The sequence below is a fragment of the Dipteris shenzhenensis genome, chromosome 6 (assembly GCF_047967505.1).
Source record: "Dipteris shenzhenensis isolate YYH24624 ecotype China chromosome 6, Dip_SZ_1.0, whole genome shotgun sequence".
Lineage (NCBI taxonomy): Eukaryota > Viridiplantae > Streptophyta > Polypodiopsida > Gleicheniales > Dipteridaceae > Dipteris > Dipteris shenzhenensis.
Genome location: NC_141601.1, coordinates 15,521,891 through 15,543,356, shown reverse-complemented (window position 1 = coordinate 15,543,356; position 21,466 = coordinate 15,521,891). Strand labels below are relative to the sequence as shown.

At 43.7% G+C, this 21,466-nt stretch overlaps 1 protein-coding gene across 1 annotated transcript; it reads left to right on the top strand.

Moving 5' to 3' along the window:
- Window positions 1-2,342: 2,342 nt before the first annotated feature.
- On the top strand, window positions 2,343-21,253 carry LOC147900838 (uncharacterized). The gene is made up of 3 exons (XM_087376053.1): window positions 2,343-2,646; window positions 11,398-11,718; window positions 21,138-21,253. The coding sequence occupies exons 1-3, from the start codon at window positions 2,507-2,509 to the stop codon at window positions 21,202-21,204; spliced, it is 528 nt and encodes a 175-aa protein (XP_087232179.1). The 5' UTR covers window positions 2,343-2,506; the 3' UTR covers window positions 21,205-21,253.
- The last annotated feature ends 213 nt before the right edge of the window (window positions 21,254-21,466 follow it).

The window sequence follows — 21,466 nt, the reverse complement described above, 5'->3', positions numbered from 1 at the left end:
AGTTATTGAAAGCTTCAAAAAACCAGAAATGCTAGAGTAGCATTTTATGTAGCATCATCTTCAAAAACTTGTCCAAAACTGTCAAAACTGAAAAGCTGAAATTTGAGGGCTTGTAGCTCACTCTTCAAAGCAAGGAAAAGAGGGCTTTCTGAAGCAAAAGAAAGCTCATATACCAGAGAGGGTCTAGCACAGAGGTTGGACAAAATGGTGCGCACTTTTGCCCGAGAGAGTTGCTACAGGCTGAAACTGAGTTTTGACGATTTCTCCCTCGTTACTAAACCAAATGACCTGAAAAATGGCTCAAAATATTCGTCTTAAGGTCGCCCATCTACTGCTAAGAGGGCTCAGGCAATGGCAGAGCAGGTAGGGAGTATTGAGCAACAGAAGAAATTCGCTGTTTGGAGAATGGCAGCCACCACAGACGTTTTTTCTTCAATTGCTTGCAGGTGGAAGTTCGCCCATACTAGAGGAGTTTCCAGCTCAAAGGGTTTGGGCAATGGTCGTTTGTAGGTGGAGAACCAAGCTCTCAAAGATTTTGGGAAGAAAGAGGAAAATGGAGAAGAAGAAGATGAAGAAGAAGATGATGATGTGGCAAAAATGGGCTCAAGGGGGATCAAAGGGCTCTGATACCATGTTGGAAAGCTGAAAGGAAAGCAAAGAGTGGGCACAAACTCAGAATACTTGCTTATGGAATGAAGAAGAGTGAGGTCCTTAAGTAGGCACCTCATACAAGCTCACTGACATCACTGATGACCTCAGAGCTCCACAATCATCTCCTCAATCTGCTCCTAGATTCTCTCAATCATCCTATGTGGCTCTTCCACCACCTAACTGTGCTTGTGGGTACCTAACTGTGCCTCTAGCACTCACACATAGAAACATAAGGTGTGCCTGAGGCATACACCTTGTGATATCCCAACAGTTAATTGGTCCATTTGATGCTCCTACCTTTCACCTTTTTGAGAAGCTTGGAGGTGCATGGCCTGCCCATTGGTGTCGGTCAAATCCTTTTCCAACTCGCCTGCTACATGGTCTTGATTCGAGCTGCCATAATCCAAGTCATGGTGACTTGATCTGAGTTTCTGATTGACCAAGGGTTAACAAAAACTCTCTAGAAATTATATTATTACTAGGATTTATAACTAAAATATGTAAATTCCATCGCCTAAAATAAAATCCGCTCTTTAATTCCAACTAAATTTTGTAATTTCAACCATGAAATTCATATGACCAGTTGAGTTTTGTGAGCACTACTTTGGAGCATACACGTTACCCAGGAAGCAACACACCCAAGGAGCTGCATTCTACAAAAACTGCTCAAGGATTTTGAACCGTGTCCTAAAGTTAAAGTGTTTGAGCTAAATCATAGGATCTTAGCACATGGGCTAGCTTAGGAAGGGTTTGTAATCCCACTCTAAACCCATTTAAAGCAAGCTCGTTTTGAATGGGAATAGAGTTGGGAGTGAGCCACACTTTTTCTCCATTCCTCCAGTAAGTTAGCACATGTCCTTTCGGTTAAGGATGCATTTTGGATATAAAAGTGAACTCCAAGGAAGATAATAGGGACAATATTAGCCCAATGGCCTCCCAATGGAGGATGTAGAGGCTTCTCAAGTTGCATGGGCTAATATTTTCAGCTTTAAATTTAAATTTGCCCAAAATGTAACATAACTATCTCATACTAGATTCGAATTTATCCCTTCAAGTACTCAAACCTATTGGCAGAAGTCATCTAGAGCCATATATAACGTTGGATTTTTTATATTCTAGCTTATAAAAAGCTTATATAAATTTTACTTATACATATTGAAGTTTTGAAGATGGAAGCAAGGGCTAATATATGTAACTCTATATCTTGGAAAGTTTCACTTGGTTGACCTACACTTTCATAGCTGTATTCTTGAAAGATTTATTGAATGACCTTCACTTTGATTACTATGGGCTGATACACACTGGCCAGTGCCTGCCCAAGGCATAAAAGGGATGGGCGGTGTGTCTTTACACACTAGGCAGACACTACAAGGTAAAAAATGAATGCATTGATTTCACAAGTTAAGAAATGCATTTGTGGTTTATTGTGGGAGTATTCCTATTGGCTAGCAAGGCTTCGATTCTTGATGCTGCTTGACATGGGTGAGCTATGGAGTAAGGAAGGTGGCTACCCATCCCATGGGCACCCCCTTTTTTGGCAGAACTTGTAAATTTAATAATGGATGGCAACCACAAGGGCAAATGCCCCTAAGTGTCGATATGTGGGCGGTGAGTGTGTAACCGGGCCTAAGTTCTTATTCTCGTTGAACTCCCAAAGTGGTAAGAAGGAGAAGAAGACAATTTTTTTAAAGTAAGGCACAAGCTCTCAAGGGGTCATGAGAGGTGGATCTTAGGATACACCCAACAAGAAGAGTCACTCAAATAACCAACAATGAGTCAAAATGTTTTGAGCTAAGTAGTGAGGCATCCTATACTGTTGAGGTAAAACTCATTGGTCTCTTATATCACGCCAGACATGTCTCTCGTGGATTATCCTTTCGACGACGACGACGACGACGACGACGACGACCAACCTCAAGCGGAGTTGCAAGCGAATGTCGATCGCATTATTGCTCTCTCACCTTCTGATGTGCCTTCGGTCTCTACTCCCTTGAGGTAAAATTGTCATTTCTCTCATGGACATAGCTCTTCTTGCCTTCCTTGTCGACGTCCTTATGACGAATTTGGTAATCTGATTGGAGGGGGAGGAGAGTCGTAGAGATCAGCTACAAGTATTTGGTGATGGCTTTCCGCCGAAGATTATGCGGATATACTAGATTGAACTTTTTGGGTTTATAACAGGGGGTGGCCTGTAATGTAGCCAAATTCTTGGTTGATCTATCCAAATGATTAGGTGAAAATCTCAAGGCAAGGAGGGAAAAGCAAAAATGCAAAAGTACAAACTGAATTTTTGAGGGACCCTGTTGCTTTCTAGCCTTAACTCAGCTCTTCACAATGTTAGGCCTTGCACCCCTTCGTCTCAGGCATTTGGGGTATGCAGAAATGATCGATAAGCCAGAAACTTGCTTATATTATTTGCCGCCGACAATGGTTGAAATTAATTGTTTTAGGTAGTTATATTAGCTTACATCCTCGACATAAAGTTAACACAGAAAGGTTTTAAGTGTCTTAACTGTTATTGAAACCATTATTATTGGATGCTCAAATCCATTCAAAATGTTTACAACTACCACACTGTGCTAGAGACCGGTGATCCTCTTGATAATTTGAACTTGGCACTAAATGGTTTTTGGTTGAACTTATTTCTGTCACATAGTGATCTTGGAGTAGACTTGTTGCTTTTTAATCAAAAGATTGTGCTGAATAATTTGCTGCCTTTAAAATGGAGCGTAGCCTGGTTGTCACAAACCATTTCAAAGCAGGTTGGCCTGTCTTTTGACTATTTAAACTGTAACCAGCCCACCTGGTAATGCAAGCTGGCCTTCTTGGATTGGCTGACTGGTTCCATAGGCGCTGGATTTTGTGTGGCACTCGGCTAGACATTTATTCAGCATAAGGAGGGTACTAACCAGATCTGAGTGTATAATCCACACGTGTGCAGTAATAGTTTAGAAGAAAGGTGCTTCAAGGGCTCTATTGACCAGAAAAACTATGATGATGAGCAACACTTCCATGTGACAGCAAACCTCTCAGTCAGCTTACGACAGGTAGTGGAGTACATCTCTTAGTCACTCCTCTTACTCTGGACTAGGTGGGAGGTATAAATCTGAAGCCTGAAACTAAGGCGCTCACACAAAAAATAAGAAATTACAATCACTTTTGGGAGAAATACCCAGGGCAGACTACCCTTATTGACATAGTCACACAAACACATATCAGAGGCCCATTCGTCACTGTAGGGATCATCATCCTTTTTAAGTTTGACTTGGGTTGTGGCAGCTTGAATCTCTTCTATCTCCTCTGCTTCGTTTTCAACTGCAACATGAGCATGATGCTTCTCTTGCTCTTTTGCCATCTTCTTGTAGTAGTTGGCTTCAATGTGTCCCAACTTGTTACAATATCTGCACTGAATTTGTTAACCTTTATTCCATTTAGTGTGGCTTACAAAAGCTGGAGTAGAGTCTAAGCTGCTGGCACATAGAATGTCCTTGTTCCGTCTGTCATTCTCAAAGAGCAACAAGATCTTCATAGTCGGTGATGGCCACATGGAGTATATCTAAAGTAATGGGAAATACCACGCATACTTTTAATTAACATAGCTACTTTGTCTTTATTCAGGCTCACATTTGAGATCAGAACTAGTGAGCCAAAGTTAGCCAGATGATCACTTAGTTCTTGACCATCATTTATCTTTAGATCATAAAACTTGAGTTTCAGATATACTTTGGAATTGGCGATCTTATTGCCAAAAATATGTTCAAGTTTTGCCCAAATCTACTTGGCCGCAGACTTGATGTTGGCGTAGTGCACTAGAGAATGAGCATGTCCTAGCCCAATAATGGCTATGACCTTCTTATTGCCTTTTGTCCAATCTGAGCTAAAATTTTCTTCTTCGTCTCCAATTTCCAAATACCTCCTAAAGGCCTTCGTGCCTAAGAAGTAGTTGCATCTTTGTCTGCCAAGTATGGAACTCACTTCTACAAAACTTTTTGACCAATGATAATGTGACTTGTTGTGAAGACAGTGTCATGATTGCACGAAGAAAAGGCTATGCAGAAGAACAAATTGAGAATGTGGTGGACTTGTAGAATAGCCAATGTTGATGCAGATCTAAACCATCAATGTCAGCACCATTTCACTTCCAAATGCATGAATCTTCAATTGTTGGCAATATGCTGGATGGACAAAAGTAGTAGAGCCTAGACCGCCTTCACAGCCACCCTCATCCACATTTAAAGCAAAAGAACAACTCAATCACCAGGTAAAAAAGTATTCATTCAAACTCCTTGTCTCTACACACCTCCAGATACAAACTTATACTCTGGCCACATTTCCACTGAAAGCTAAAAAACCTTAAAAAAGAACCCAGTGGATTACACAGCTCAAGAAAAGCTCTCCTACTGACTGAGATCAAGCTTAGAAAACACATTGATGACCCATGAAACATAAATTCATCTCTATGAGCGTACTCCACAACTACAACTATTCACTATGCACAACCCAAGCTCTATGTCTAGCCATGTCCCAAAGCAATGGCGATGCTAATTGGCACTCATCTTCCAAAACGTCCCGTCCATTCAGCTTGCAACAAAAAAACTGGCCATTATGCTCACCCAGCCCATGCTATAGAGAAGTGTCGATCGCTCGCCAAGCCACAAATGGAATTGCCAACTTACCACGGGCCTCCACAGATAGAGGCACCGTCAGCCCATGAGCCCATCTTTGTCTCACGATCTCTTCTAAGGCAGCATCCAGTTCCTTTTGGATTGCTCTCTCCTTCATGCACAGATTTCATCTCTACAAGGACCACTTTCCTTCGTTGCCTGTCTCCCTTCACATGACGAAAGCTACTCCGCGGCTTCTCTCTTGCTCATAGAGCACGCTGAGCGGCTATGGATTTCACACTATGTTAGCCTCCTATTCACAGCGTATGCACGACCAAACTCCCGTCGTCTGTGATCCTCTCAGCCCACACAGTATCGATTTCACAGCCAAGTTCCAAGAGCGTCAGCCAAGCAACAGTCCAGCTCCCACAGTCAATTGCTTGGACTGTCTCATCGACTCGCTTGCCTACGACCTCCCATTTCTTTTAAGCTATAATAGCCTCCTGCTATAGTAAGAGCCATAGCCCAACCTCTCCTTCACGTGACAATGACTGTGGCGCATCAAGAAAACTCCAATGTTACGGCTTTTCTCCTGGACCTGACACACACGCTCCCCTTCATCCATGGCACCCCAACCCACACAGTAGCGATTTCATGTCCAGAAACTCCTAGCAAAGACCTGTTAGAAAAGACCCAACAGAGGGTACACACAGCAGAAATAATGCCCAGGAGCTCACACAGTGTGCGGTGTGGGTGTGGAATCACAAACTTCTTTACTTATGTGCATTCAATAGGTGTGCAGACTCATCAATAGACAATGAACCAAACTAGATAGAGAAACCACCAAATAATATATTTCCGTCCACAACTATGGACACAATACAAGAGAGACAGATCCAGAGTCCCACCAATGGTGTGGTCCTCTGATCTTACCACAAAGTCCTTCTCCTATCTGCTGGCTATCTCTAGACTAGAGTCCGCGTGCTCCACCTCGAGCGTAAGTAAACTTTCTGTCTAGAATGATCCTCTCCACCTTGCTGTCTGGAAACCAGCCTAGGTGGGCAGCCTCCTGGCTAAGTCTGCAGCCCTGCTAGCACCTCTCTATCCTCCTGAATGTAGGTCCAGAGGGTGGCTGCCTGCTGCTCCTTTCTGCTCTGGATCTGCTGGAAACTGGATGCTGAAATGAGGCCCAGGGCCTCCCTTTTATAGGCCCCAAGGGGGCTGGAAAAAAAAACCGACCAGCCTGGTACAGACTGGCCGATCAGTCTGTGGCTGGTCCAGCCCTATAAGGCACACAACCCAGGCCTTTTATGGCCCAAACTTCCAGGGCCTTTGGCCCTCCATTCAAGGCAGGTATCCAGCCTATAAAAGGCCTGCCTCCTGCCCACTGACAGCCACTTTTCCTGCTGCAGATCTGGGCCTGCACTCCCTGCAATGTCTGTGCCTCTGCCAGGCCCTCTTCCTGGTCACGTGTCCTGCGCCATACGGGTTCCTTGTGCTGGCTACTGCTTCGCCTTTTGCTACTGCAGATCCATCCTAGCTCTAGGTACCCACCATCTCTTTGATTCTTGCCCACATGGCATCCAATCAGATGCCCATGTGACAGACACTCAAACCCTAGGTTCACCCCCCCCATGCTCTCCTCATTTGGGGGCTTACAGATGGGGAGGTGACCTTTCCAAGAAGACCACGGCCGACCTTTGCGATGATAGAGCATTACAGCTTCCTTACTCATGAAACACCCGTCCCGTCGAGACTACCTTACGTGATCGCAGTTACCACGTAACCCCTCTTGCTGATGGAGCTCTCCTCGTCTATGGTTCTCCTACACTTCATCCTCGAGACCCTCTCCTTCACTGCTCAACAAGAAACTCTTGCTGCAGGATGCTAGCAAGGTTCTCCCACGGTCTCTGTGTTGCTCCTCCAAGAATAGCCGCCCCCTGCACAAGAAGCTCCGGGTGCCTGAGCTCGCGTGCCCCTTCTCTTTGTGTCCACGAAACCTTCTTGAATTCTCCTACAAGCCCCTGCTCCACGTACGTGCTTCCTCGTCCCTCTAGAAGTTCCTTCCTTCATCACGTAGACGCAGTTGCATGCATGTCTTTCTTGATTCCAGCCACATCACCCTTCATTAGCCACCTCATGCTTACATTTTTACCACTCTCAAAGTTCCCCCCAAAACTTAGACCAAGGCCATTAATGCCTATATTCCAACCTTACGCACATTTGTACATAACCTTCAAGCAAGCCTTTAAAGCTTTATTGCCACATATAACCACACATCCATGATGCCCACACGGAGTACATGAGTGCTCCCATGATTTCACCACAATACGGAACTCCACTCATGACACTATGAACACTTGATAAAGGACTACTACATGACACTATGAACACTTGATAAAGGACTACTATGATGGACATATGTCATCCACGATCAACACCGCCACTCTGCATACCATGTTGTACTCGAAAGCTGCTTACACAAAATTTGATTGAACGCCATCAAGCACACACACAAGTTGAACATCACACATGTACATATGTAGAAGATGAGTTTGTGGTTTTCAAAATCAAGCTCAGTAATTACATAGAAGTCCCATGAAACATAAAACTCAAGAAAATGACAACTTCAGAACTGCTTAACTGCCATGAACACTTCCTGACAGTTCAAGGTATAAACAACCATGCTCATATCTCCCCTGACAAAATCCGTGAAGAACAACCCCGGATCTCCTTCAAGTAGCATATGCTCAAATACCACCCTGTAAGAGAACCTACACCGTGAGCTATACAAGCATGTTATGTAATAGCACCTTGGACTCCATGAAGCTCACTTTTCATCATTTACATGCTGTCCATAGCCTCGTCATCACAAGAAAGGCTTCTTCTATAACCAACAATGAGCACTGGGTATGCTACAAGCATCCAAGCATACACTATGTCTTTACAAGATATGCATGGGGATGTACATAGCCACGGTCACTGTCGAAAACTTGCCATCCAGAAACTCCCTTTGAATTGAGGTGAGCTAGGCTTCTTTGATGCAGCTCACCATCCCGTCTTCTCTTCCAGCCAAGTCTCAAAGACAAGCACTTGACACCCACAGCCAAGCCTCTCTGCTCGTTCTCTCTACTACGTACCTTGTCTCAAATCCTCCAAAAAACAGCCGTATACCACATGGCCTTACCACCTTGCATTCCAGAATTGTAGAGAACCTCATCACGTGAAGATAGCCAGTAGCCAGCTTCTCTCGTCATCACGGAACACCCAGCACTCATGATCCTCCAGCCACGTTCCAAAGTTCCCTGCAAGAGCTAACCGCGCCTCAGCTCCTCCTCTGTCGCCCAAGCCCAATCCTCCAAAGCTCTCTCTCAGCAGTGTGGCTATCTCTTGCTCATAGAATTCGTGGCGCTCGTGGACTCCATCAACCATCACCTCCACGTGATCATAGCACTGCAGCTACTCTCTTCTCACAGAGCACTAACCACTCACGGACTCCAGGCCTGCATAGAAGCGACGCACCCAGCCAAGTCCCTAAGCTCTCCACAGTCCAGGAGTTTCCAAAGCAAAAGTTGACCCCGATCCAGAAACTCCCAGTAAAGAGCCACGTCCAAAACTCACGACCACCTACTGCGAGCTCATACACCTCCTCGACCTAGGATCTTCCAACTCGCATAGTAGAGATCACAACCAACAAACCCAGCAGCCCCTAGTGAATGCAATAGTCGACCTCTCCAGCCCGATTCGTCAGCCCGTCTCTTACAATCTCACACACTACCATAACTCTCTGATAGCCAATAGCTTGGACTACCTCATCGTGTAGCTTTCGTATGGCCTTCTCACATCCAAGGCACTGATCCAACCTCCATAGTCAAGACTACCTCCAAAAGCCACAGCAGGATCCCCGCTCGCCACAGCCGCCAACTTGCTCACAGAGCTCACCCTCTCTGTCGCCCACGAGCCTTTAGACCCGCACAGTAGAGTTGCCATGACCGTAGAGATCCCATAGCCTTAATGCAACAGCCCTTCCTTCCAGCAAGAGCGATGGCCCTTGAGCGAGGTCCCCGAGCCATTCCCACAATCAAGATCCCAAGCTCTCCATCAAGCCACAGTCCACCAGTGAGCAGCGCGGCCAGCCAAATTCCCCACGACCAAAAAACTTACTCCTCCTTCCTCTGTTCCCATGAAACCTTCCGAAAAAATCTTGCAAGCTGAAGCTCCACGTACGTGACTTCGTCGTCGATCCAGAAGCTCCTCTTTCCTCATCACGTAGCCCACTTCATGCATGGCTTGCCTTATCTCAAAAATAGCTACGTCATTTTGAGTAGCCACCTCATGCTTTCCTTTTGACCACTCCCAAGTTTTCGCACAATACTTAGACCAAGGCACTTAAAGCACATATTCCAACCTTAGGCTCACCTTTTCGCTTGCACATACACTTCCAGCAAAGCCTTTAAAGCTTGATTGCCACATATAACCACACATCCATGATGCCCACACGGAGTACTCCCATGTCTTCACCACAATACGGAATTCCACTCATGACACTATGAACACTTGGTAAAGGGCTACTATGGCGGACATATGTCATCCATAATCAACACGGCCACTCTGGATACCATGATGTACTCGAAAGCTGCTTGCACAAAATCTGATTGAATGCCAACAAGCGCACACACAAGTTGAACATCACACATGTACATATGTACAAGACGAGTTTGGGGTTTTCGAAAATCTTCACACAATGCTAGCGTGACAGCAACACACTCCAAGGGAGGATATGGTCGAAAATCTGTGAGCTCCTCAGCATCAAGCATTTTAGCATTTTGAACTGTGAATATCCATATATTTGACAACAATGGAGCAATAGAACGAGTATAGCCACCACCACACCTTCACAATCGTAGTAGTATGGTGGGCAACCTTCAGACCTCAGACACGATGATAGAGATGCATGCAAGGTTCATTTTTATTTAGTCAAAGGTGATACCGATTCTTATTACACGAGCAATGCAAGCATCTCCATCTAGTTTATAGCTACATTTTTACGCTCAGCATGGATATTCACACCAATGGCTGAAAAATACAGACCCTTTGAGAAGCTGTGAGGATGAGATTGCGTGCAGATCTGGAACATCTGATGAGAGAAATCAATGTTATTATGAGGAGCACAGTGGCGCCTCAGGAAGTGGATTGGAATACCTAGCAGCAATACTGCATGTGGATTGGAATACCTAGCAGCAATACTGCATGTCCTTGCCATAAATGAGTCACGATGGAGAATATGAAAGAGAGCCCGTCCATCTGGAGCAAGGTGTCTGTTTTGGAGCAAACTTTCAACGTCATCTTGCCAGATCGGGGGCTATTTCATGACGTCTATGATGGTGGACAGCTGCTTGGGCAGAAGCTGCATGTAGGTCTCTCTCCATCATGTTTAGACATTGTGTTTTAGTGCTCCATCTTGGCTGGGCTGTTTGCCAATGCAGTTAGGCTATGTTATTTAACAAGCTTTCAATTACAGATATGAAAAAGATAATGCAAAGTTTTAAGAGTTGAAAAATCAGCCTTTCATTTTTATTTGTGTTGGATGAAATCTGATGGGCATTAACTGGGCTATTTCCTAGCTATTTCTGCTTTTTATTTGTGAATTTGAGCTCATGCAATTACTGATCTCTTTTGAGACTTGTCCAATAGTTCTTCATAAACTTAGTTAGGTTAGGAGGTTCATAGATGACTTATTTATCGTAGACGTTCCAAACTTAAAAGATCCTAATTCTTGAATTTTGTGAAATATTATTCTAGAGTAAGTGTAAGCTATTGTAGTTTCTTAGATCTTAGCATTGCTCAAGCTTCGAAAGATTCTGAAGGTGATATCTATGATAAACGGCAGCAACCTGAGTATGCTGTGTTGAATATCATACAAATGCCTCACATTGATTCTGATATGGCTAGATATGGAGTAATTGCTTCCCAATTCTGTAAGTTCTCATTGACAATGTACGGAAAGTTTCAATTTCCACTTTCCTCTGTTACTTCAAGGAAAGAGATGGAAAGTGAAGACTTTGAACTGTTAGGTGCTTGACTTGTATATGAAACTGCAACAGAATCTCCACTTCAAATATCTTCTTTATTTTTGAAACAGCTTGCTGGCCAGCAATATATCATCACAGGCAGAGGCGGGCGTTTCTTTTGCATCAAGGAGTGTTGAAGAGATCCCTTTGAGGCTGCCAGATGCTTCAGAGCTTCTTGCTTCCATTGGTTCGAGTAGAAATGAAAGCCCAGCGACTGATTTTTTTTCCAGACCTACTGGTGCAATTGGTACGAGTACTTCAAGGAAGCGGCCTGATTTGAATGGTTCCATGGATGTGCCTTACAAAAAGATTCCCAGAGGTAGTCTACCACCATCAAGAATTGTCCCAGATACTGCAGGGGGATCTTTAGTCCCCCCTCAACTTAGAGGCAGGTCAATATAATTCTTCCTTTGGATGTCCCTACATAAATTGGCCGTTGTCTACTTTTCTAAAAATACCATGTATTGTCGCTTAAAGGATTTGAGAAGCTTGCTTGGGAGTGCTATATCCACTTTCTCTTACAATAGTCATGTTCAACTCAGCAATATTTAGAGAATGAGCTTTTGTTATTATTGGAGACTAAACTGAGGCTCTGAACTGAATTCTAAAATATGGAGACTAAATTAAAACTGAGACACAGAATCTTAATTAAAACTGAGACTCAGAATCGAATGTAAATGTGGAAGAGTGCATATAAAGTATTCGATCGGAGACTAAACTGAGACTCAGAACTGAATGCTAAAATATGGAAACTGCACACAAATTATGTAATTGGAGGCTCAGAACTGAATGCTTAATCATGGAAGCCTGCACTCAAATTATATGCTTCACATAGTCTGTGGATTCTCGCAACGGGAAGAACCACGCCTGTTTTGTTGAATTAATGGCCATCTGTTTTGCATGGAAAGTATTGGTGCTGCTTGAAATTTCTGTGGCATGTGTCTTGGCCAACATGAACCCTGTGTAAACTGAATGAGGAATTCGAAAGTTAGTTTTTCTTAGCTGTTAGTCCAAGCACTTCTACAGTGATCCTGCTGCAATTCAATAGTCATGGTCTAATTCCTTACATGGTTATTCCGTCTGGCCACAAAATCTCACCTCCTTGAGATAGCTTGCATGTTCTATCAAGCTCCCCTCACACCCTGCAGAAATTCACAACTCATGGACTCATTGGGCGTACATAGTGCATGATTAAGCCTAAAAGTAGGTCAATTTGTCAAATCGCGCTATAGTATACCATTGAAGTCATGATATGCCAAAACATTAGTCTCTGTAAATCAAGAACCTGATCATCCCCACTTGTGCCTTTAGGATGGATCAGGGTAGAGGTGTGAAGGGTAAGCCTCTTTTCAGGCCTGGCACGAGAGTTCAGGTGTTGGCTCATTGAGGAGCAGTAGTAGGCTTAATGTTCAACCTGTTTGATGTCCCTCTCTCTGATAGCTTCTCACTCTTGCTTCGAAGGGGGGTGTTGTATATTGAAGCCATAGTGAGAGAAATGAGGAATTATAGGGTGAGTGTCCCTCGCTAGAGTCTCATGAGTGTTCCTCACTAGAGTCTCTGATGGGAATGAGTCAAACGTTTCGAGCCACATGTCATGTGTGGTAGTGGTTGTGATTGAGGAGTCGTCTGAGGTGGAAGGTCCATATGACGTCACCTATGATGTCGAAGAGAAGGCTACTGATGCCTATAAAATGAGGACATGTACTTGCATCTATTAACATCAATAGATTCTATTGTATTACTTCATCTTGTGTGCCCACTCGTGTACTCACTTTGACTCTCTCTCCCATCTCCCATCATGTTTCACAACATAAGACGCTCTACATGTAGGAAAAGTTCTTTATTCTTTTATTCTCTGTCCATGCTCTACAATGAATATGCCTACTCTCTATTCAGTTCACACATCCATACACCAGTGTTGGCTGAATGGATAGCATTTACTCTTGGTTCTATGTTCACCGTAGAGTCCTGGGATGAGGAGGTAGAAGCCTCACCCTCCTGCTTGGATGCTTTGCCTTTCCCTTTTACAGAATTCGTTTTGGCAATTTTGGCTAATAGAGTAGGACATTTATGCCATGGATGCCCTGGCTTATGTTTCTTACATCTGAAACATTTATCTTCCTTAATTAGCTTTTTCTTCTCATCGTCAGTCATGGAAGGAAATGATATCCATCTAGGACGTAATTGGCTATTAACATTTTGTACAATAGCTTTCTCCTTTCCTTTGTTGAAGGGTTTACGAGGATTCAATTTCCTCTCAGCAATCTCAACCAATTTAGTGAGGTCTTTCAAGGTGGTTGGGTAGAACATTTCAACCTCATACCTCACTTTTGGGGTTAGGGTTGCTAAATACTTCTTCCTTCTATCATCCTCGCTCTTCTCAGATACCTTTAAAGAGATCTAAAGAGAGTTTTCAGAACTAGCTGTAAATTCAGCATTACTCTTGTTATCAAATTGCATGAACCTTTCCCGACGGAAGGTCAATTCTTCTTCATGCCTTGGAGGCATGAAAGTGGCCTTAACCTGCTCTACAAATTTGGACCATTGAAGAATAGGCTCTTTTTCCGTTTGTGATAAGGACCACCACATCAAAGCATCCTTTTGTAGTTGCAGTGTGGCAAGAGCAAGCTTCTTGTGGTTGGTCTTATCTTGATGGGCAAAATATAGCTCAAAATGGCGAATCCAATTGAGGATTTTATCTACCTCTCTTGCTCCATCTCAGCTCTCTCTTAGTTCGTAATTTTGTCATAATGGACTTTTCAATCATATGGCTAAGTTGAGAAACTAGCTTATCAACAAGAGACTCCTCTCTCCCTCTCGCACTTGGATTATAATTCACGTGTATGGGATTTTGAGTTAAAGGCGTAAACTCAGCGCCTTGCTCTTGGATGGACTCGTTTCTCCCTTCATTTTTGAAGGAAAACTCCCTATCAAGAGATTCTTGAAAGAGAGATGAAGGTAATTCTATACGTGGGTTATCATACTCAATATGTGTGTAACTCTCATCTACATTATCCTCTTCAGGAGGAGGTGATGGTGTTCTCTCCCTATCTCCTTCTGATAGTGGAGGAAAAAGGACAAGTATATTATTAAATATCCCTTACCCTTCCATCTGGATTGTCGGGAGATCCAGCAGGCCACGAGCTTTACACAGGGGATGGCCAAAGGGATGGTCCGCGCACAGGCCAGGGCTCCATGTGCTCCTTTGTCCATCGCTGTGTCACATGCGAATCTGCAAGCCTCCGTGCGGGTGTGCCTCCCGCCTGCCTCTCCTCGCACGCAACCTTTCTGCTGTGCTCTTTTCCTATGTCTTCCGTGCAGCCTTCACCTACGCGTTGCCTCCTTGTGCAGCTCTCTTCCATGCAGATCGCGATTGCTGTCTGTGCCTTTATTCTGTACGCTCTCGTCCTCTGTCCCATGCACTCTCTTGCTGTCCCGGTCGTGGATAGTCGTTGCTCTAATACCAAATGTGAAAAAAACTAGACTTCTTGTGAATGCAAATGTGTGCAATGCATGCAGAATTTGAATGCCGATTGGCCCTCCAATGGGGAAGAGCGCCCTTGTGAGAGTACTTGTTTGTATTTCGGCCTACATGCAAGGTGGGAGAAAGATGGCGGATGGATGCAAGGTGAATGAAGAATGCTACATGAGATTCACAATTAAAGGGTGATACCCTTTCATTAATGTCCCTTGAGATTACTCAAGTTCCATCTTCCAATTTATACCTACCCTTAGCCTATGACCCATGCATCTACCATTCAATACACCTTAATGCACCCTTCCCTTCCTATTGCCCCTAGGACCTAGACACATGTGTGAGCACATTTTTATTAATAGAATAAGTATCACATGTCCAAATTTGATGCCGTCTAAAGCAGTGGCTCCAGCTCAACCAGTCCTATCTATTGAGATGATCCACCGCCATAACAAATTGGTTAGTGTCCATCATAAATACATATACATGTTACACCATTGGTGTATAATAGATAATAATGTTTTAATGTCTACTAATCACAGATTAGTGATTTCTCTTGTCATGACAACTTGCAAAAAATTGCAGATTTCAAGGCAGCTTTGCAAAACTCTTTTGCCATGATTGATATGGGCTGGTTGCACTATTACTTGGACATCCAATTTGCATATGTTGAGGGGGGTATAATGATGAGTCAGTCCAAGTACATTGGACAGCTCTTAGACCACTTTCAGTTTGCAGTTTGCAAGCCAGTTTCTACACCATTGGAGCCTGGCTTTCATATCTCCTCCGAGGATGGGAGTGCACCCTTTGATGCCACCCTTTATTAGCAGGCTGCAGGTTGCCTTATTTATTTATGTCGTACCTAGTCTGATCTTTAGTATGCCGTCAATTGAGGTACATGCACATGCCTAGTACACAGCATTCACAAGTAGTGAAGTGAGTCTTCCGTTACTTGAAGGCCATACAAAATTTGGGACTATTCTATAGTGACGAGTCTCCACTGGTCTTGCATGCTCTCACAGACAGTGGCTGGGCAGGTTGTTATGACACTAGTTTATCCCATAGTGGCAATTGTTTCATGCTTGGATCTTCATGCATTTCATGGTTTAGCAAGAAGCAGCCTACAGTTGCTACTTCCAATTGTGAAGTTGCATACAGGGAAGCCTTCACAACTACAATAGAGTGTTTGGCTCCATAAGCTACTCATAGATCTTGACATCAGCTAGTCAACTTCTACTACCATCTACACTGATAGCCATACTACTTTGGCTATTGCGAGAAACCCAGTGTTTCATGCGTGCACAAAGAATATTGAGATTCATTATCATTATGTTCGAGAGCGACTATTAGCTGGAGACATGGAAAACTTAGTAGATCTCTTCTACTACGGCCCAAGTTTGAGGCTTTTCGACATGCCTTACTCTTGGTACCATTTGCTACGTCTTCCTGTACTATCACAGGTTGCTATATCCATCTTGGACGAATATGTGCAACCATGATATAGTTATTGGTATACCTAAGATACATCCAAGAATTTCCGCCATATCATGGAGGGGGGGGGGTTTGTTAGCACTTAGCCTTGGTATGGCCTTGTAGGCTAGTCTTAGGGCTCAGTCAATCCTTAGGTTGACTTCATGGGTCAACCATATGGTTGACTTCGGGGCCATATAGGCCACCCCTTTGTCCTACTCATGTTTGCTTCAGCTTGTTGTTTGCTCCCTTGCATTCCACTCCGTTTCCATTGCTTCCCACATCCAACATCCACACCCCGGCTAGACCAATGTAACCAAAAAACGCGTTTCGGGGCACTGCCCCGAAACGCGCCAAAACGTTTTGCCTAGAAACATTCGGCGAAGTGCCCGAAACGTGGTGTCTTTGGAAAAACGTAGGCCGTCACCTACCACCTGTCTTGGAAAAAATGTAGGTTGCCACCTGTCACTTGTAGGCTGTAACAGTGTATTTGAGAGCTCTACGTTTCTAGGTGAAATGTCTGTTAAAACCTAGAAACGTTTCTTGTGACACTGGGCTAGACCACCTTCCTGTTGCCCGTGCTCCTCCCTCATGTTTGTCGTAATGCTACTCTGAATGTTCGCTAAGAGAAGATGGCCTTGCTTGAATGTTGGACTCAACCTTGCCTCTCCATCACCAACGTTCAAGATATCAGGATAAGAAGCCAGTTTGACTTCGTTAATTTTGAGCTTGCAGGGACTTATTCCCAAGAATCATGGAAGAGAAGATGGAGGATTGGTGACTAGTGACGGTGAGTAAGGAACTAGTACTAGAGGGCTTGCCATAAACTTGCTGCCTCTGTCGATGCTTTAGCTAAGGCATAAGGCATCACAAAAAAACATTTGCTTATCTGGAATGATTGGTGTGTTACGCATGACCATTATGTTGCATCGCTAGCGACGACTTGCCTTGCTATACGCTGTTTTGTTCTACTTCATAAGTTGACGGACGGTTTTTTATTTCAGTCTAATATGCTACGCCAACACACATTTGCAATCCTTAATGGTTGGCATCCAAAACAGGAAGAAACCCAAGATGCTCGAAATCTTATTTGGTCTTTTCTTTATTGGTCCAGCGTCTACATAATAGGCCACCTCTTTCTCCTTGGTTTTTCTTACCGGAAAGTTGCTGGTTGTCACGTTTGGGAGAAATCCTTAATTCCAAGCGCCTATACTATGACCTCTATATGTAGATGGAAATGTCTTGGCTATTGTTGCTATCGGCATTTAGAGAGATCTAGTATCGTTGAGCATTTATGATTCCTCAAATTTGTGGCTCATAAGAAGGTGTCTGTACTTCAATTGTTTGGCTTTGATGGCCCTTTGCTCTGTGATGATGGTTTCTCAGAAGGCATATCAAATCTAGTTTTTCCCCTCTTGAGAAGCTTCTTGAATATTTTTATGCCTTTCTGCAATTGACTAAGCACCCCAATTGCTGCGAGAATGTATCCAACATCCGACTTGTGATCTCTCAACGTATGGGTTCTCAAAAAAAGCTTTTCTCCTAATGTTGAAGAGGTGATTCCTATGGATTACACGTGGCATATTCTTTGAACCTTAAAGGGTTCTCCTCATAAGCCCATATTTATGCTGACGTGTCTACTCGAGATCGAAAATTCCGTCTCTCCAAAAATTGATCTGATTCTTGTAATATTATGTTTGCTGCCGACTTCATTCTTGATCTATGAGTTGAGTCTCATCCAATGCGGGCCCATCGGATGCTGAGGAAGACATTTAAGTTCACAGACTTATTGTTAGTCTCCACCAATGGAACTTCCCTGTCTTACTTAATTCTCTGGTACAAACTTTACGCATTGGTAGACCAAGGTACGTCTCATCCTTATGCAATATAGTGTGTGGAAAATCGTCAAGGGAACGGATCCCAAGCTTGAAGAAAATGCAGCTGCGCTAATTCCATGGAATGACAAAAATGATCGAGCTCTTGCCATTATTGGTTTGGGTCTTGCAGACAATTGTATTCATCATCTAGAGCTTGAAGTACAGCCAAAGATCTATGGCACAATCTGCATGATCTTTTTTGAGAAGATCTTAATAATTCCAAACTCTTTCTCAAACATCTGCTTTATAAGATGTCCATTAAGGATTCCTCCTTGAAGGACCATCTCAATACTTTAGGTGTCCTTGTACAACAACTCACTGCCTTGAAATCCCCTCTTGATGATGATGATAAGAAGGTTGTGCTTCTTAATAGTCTCGAAGACAATCCTAGCTATACATATGTTCTTGGTGTCCTTTGAGTTGCTCGTGCGATGAAATATGAAGAAATGGTTGCGTGTCGCAACACACCCATTGCACTTGAACTAGGAGCAAGGGCAGCACCAGTAAACACTTTGCTAGCAAAATGGCCGAGTGTACCTATTGTAAGAAACCTCGCGATTTGGCCAATTGATGCTTCAGAGGACTTGAAAAACTTGAAGGAGAAGAAGCGAATCTCGTGGAGGTAGAGTTTGACCCCGAAGTTGACAACCCACCAGACAATGTGCTCACCTTTCATGGCAGATCTTTCCATTGAGGAAGATAGCCTTGACTTTTGGGCTTTCTAGTTTTACTTTGCTGCCCTTGCATTAGCATAAAATGAATGTTTTGTGTATGTGCCAATAATGGGTCCTCTTCCCTTGCATTAGCATGAAATGAATGTTTTGTGTATTTGTCAATAATGATACTCTGCCTTGGCTAGTTCCCAAAAAATGATTGTATGCATGCCTTGTCCTCTATAAAGGCTTCATGCTATCTTCAAAACCTTGCCTAGAGCAAGGGAGGTTTGACCACAAGGGGTGTTATGGTGGTCTTCACCCTCACTCGTGCCTTCAGGATGGATTAGAGTATAGGGGTGAAGAGTAAGCTGGATCCATCTAGGTATATGTGAAGAGTAAGCCTCTTACTAGGCTTGACATGAGAGTTTAGGAGTTGGTTCATGAAGGAGCAGTAGTAGGCTTATATTTTCAACCTATTTGAGGTCTCTCTCTGTGATATAGCGTCACCCTTGCTTCGAAGGGGGATGTTGGATATTGATGAAAAATGGGGAATTAAAGGGTGAGTGTCCCTCACTAGAGTCTCAATGGGAATGAGTCAAAGGTTTAGAGTCCACATGTCATACGTGGTAATGGTTGTGATTGAGTAGGAGTCTGAGGTGGAAGGTCCATATGACCTCACCTATGATGTCGAAGAGAATGCCACTGATGCCTATAAAATGATGACATGTACTTGCATCTATCAACATTAATAGATTCTAGTGCATTGCTTCAGCTTGTGTGCCCACTCGTCTACACTATGACTCTCTCTCTACACACATTCCAGACTTGGTTGGCCCGAGTGATCTTCTAGTGAAGCTGGGCTTCTACAGAGATCACCTCTTACATATCACAACGGAGGGTTTCATCGATCCACCAGGATACACGCAGATTCACCTACCCCACTCGATGAGGATCCCTCTTGGGCAGTTCCGGGTCTCCTCACACAGATTTCGTATCGAGAGTAGCAGAGCAGAGCGGTTACCCAGGGAGAGGCACATATGCACATTGTGTGACATGCAGGAGGTTGAGACAGAGGAGTATTTCATCTTCAGGTGTCCTATTTACTATGAGATCCGAGGACGTTTCTACTGTCTCCTCAGAGATAGTGATGGAGTTCTGGCCCGTTTCCTCTCCTACCTAGACCAGTGATGTTTGGCCGGTTTCATTCATGAGGTGCTCAGACACCGAGATAAGATACTCCGAGCACAGAGACAGGAGCAGATTTCGTCCTCGAACTGATACCTCTCAGAGCTCTATCACGGAGTTCTTTCAGCCAAATCACATAGACCCCCACGAGACGAGACCTTGACATGAACTTGACTCGGAGCCTGTGACCTGACAGCTCAGACAGAGGGTTGACTAACAGATCATACTTGGAGACATCCCCTCCTTGTTTAGGGTTGGAGCCCGACGGACGGGGGTCATAGTTGCCCTGGTTCGACGCAGAGCTACGACCAGGAGACATACCAGGACTACACCCTTGGGGGGGCGACATCGCTCCATTGCTGACCTCATGCCTCCACTTCCACAGCCTCATCCATCCTGATGTCCTGCTGCTGCTGATGATTATGATGATGTTGACGATGATGCTGAGATTGATATATATAGTCGAGATATGACTATGTTGTACTTCGGATTTAGTACTGCCATTTTGCATTTTTTTGCATTCTGCATTGGTATGGATGCTCGTTTAGTACACAGCTCATTGTATCGGGTTTTTCACAGTCTCATAGACCCATCGGTCTTCCGAAGACTTTAATACACTTTCTTTCTTTCTTTCTCTCACCATGTGTCACAACATGTATGCATTGCAATGGAAATAATTGTCCTCTAAATGGCATATTGCAAATACTCATGCTGCTCTGTGTTGTTGTGATCATTTATGTCAATGGAGGCAAGGCATATAAATTGCATATGCAGGAGCTTCTGAAGGACAACAAAGATCAGAAGGATGAAGCTCAGCATGCTCAACCTTCTGTCCTCACATACATGCGAAATGTTTTCTAATATCTGTCTCGTCATTTACAGAGACACGCACAAAACATCCAAAACATAAACCAAATGAGAGAATCTATCCAGCCCCTAGCAGATGTAGTGTTTGGTTCTTTGTATTTCAGAATGGATGAAATGAAATATATGTCACTGGTAAATAGAGGCTTGTGTTCATCTTGTCTTGTGTAACGGTCTTGTTTGACAAACTCTTCAGCTTTGCTATATATATAATTATTTTATTTTTGCCAAAGACATGTGCATGTTTTCATTCTAGATCTAATATGGATTTTTCTCTTATGCAGGAGCAATGTAGCAACAGAAGACTTGGATAGGCTTTTCATCAGGAGAGGCAAACAATGCATGAAGTAATGTGCTTAAGACAGCTGACATTATCATGGTTCAATTGTTTCTTTGTTTGTGGGAATGGGATGGAAGATTATAAGATCACACCAGTTGATAGCAAGCCTAAGGACATCATTACCAGCATTGTGCAAAAAGTGTAAACTTCAGTAGCTAGAAGGATTTGAAGTCATGGTGTATGATGCCGGGAAAATAATAGAACTGCAAGGCTTCGCTATTCAACTGTAAAGATGTAACTTTTTATTTGAATCATCTTGAAATAACTCCGGAA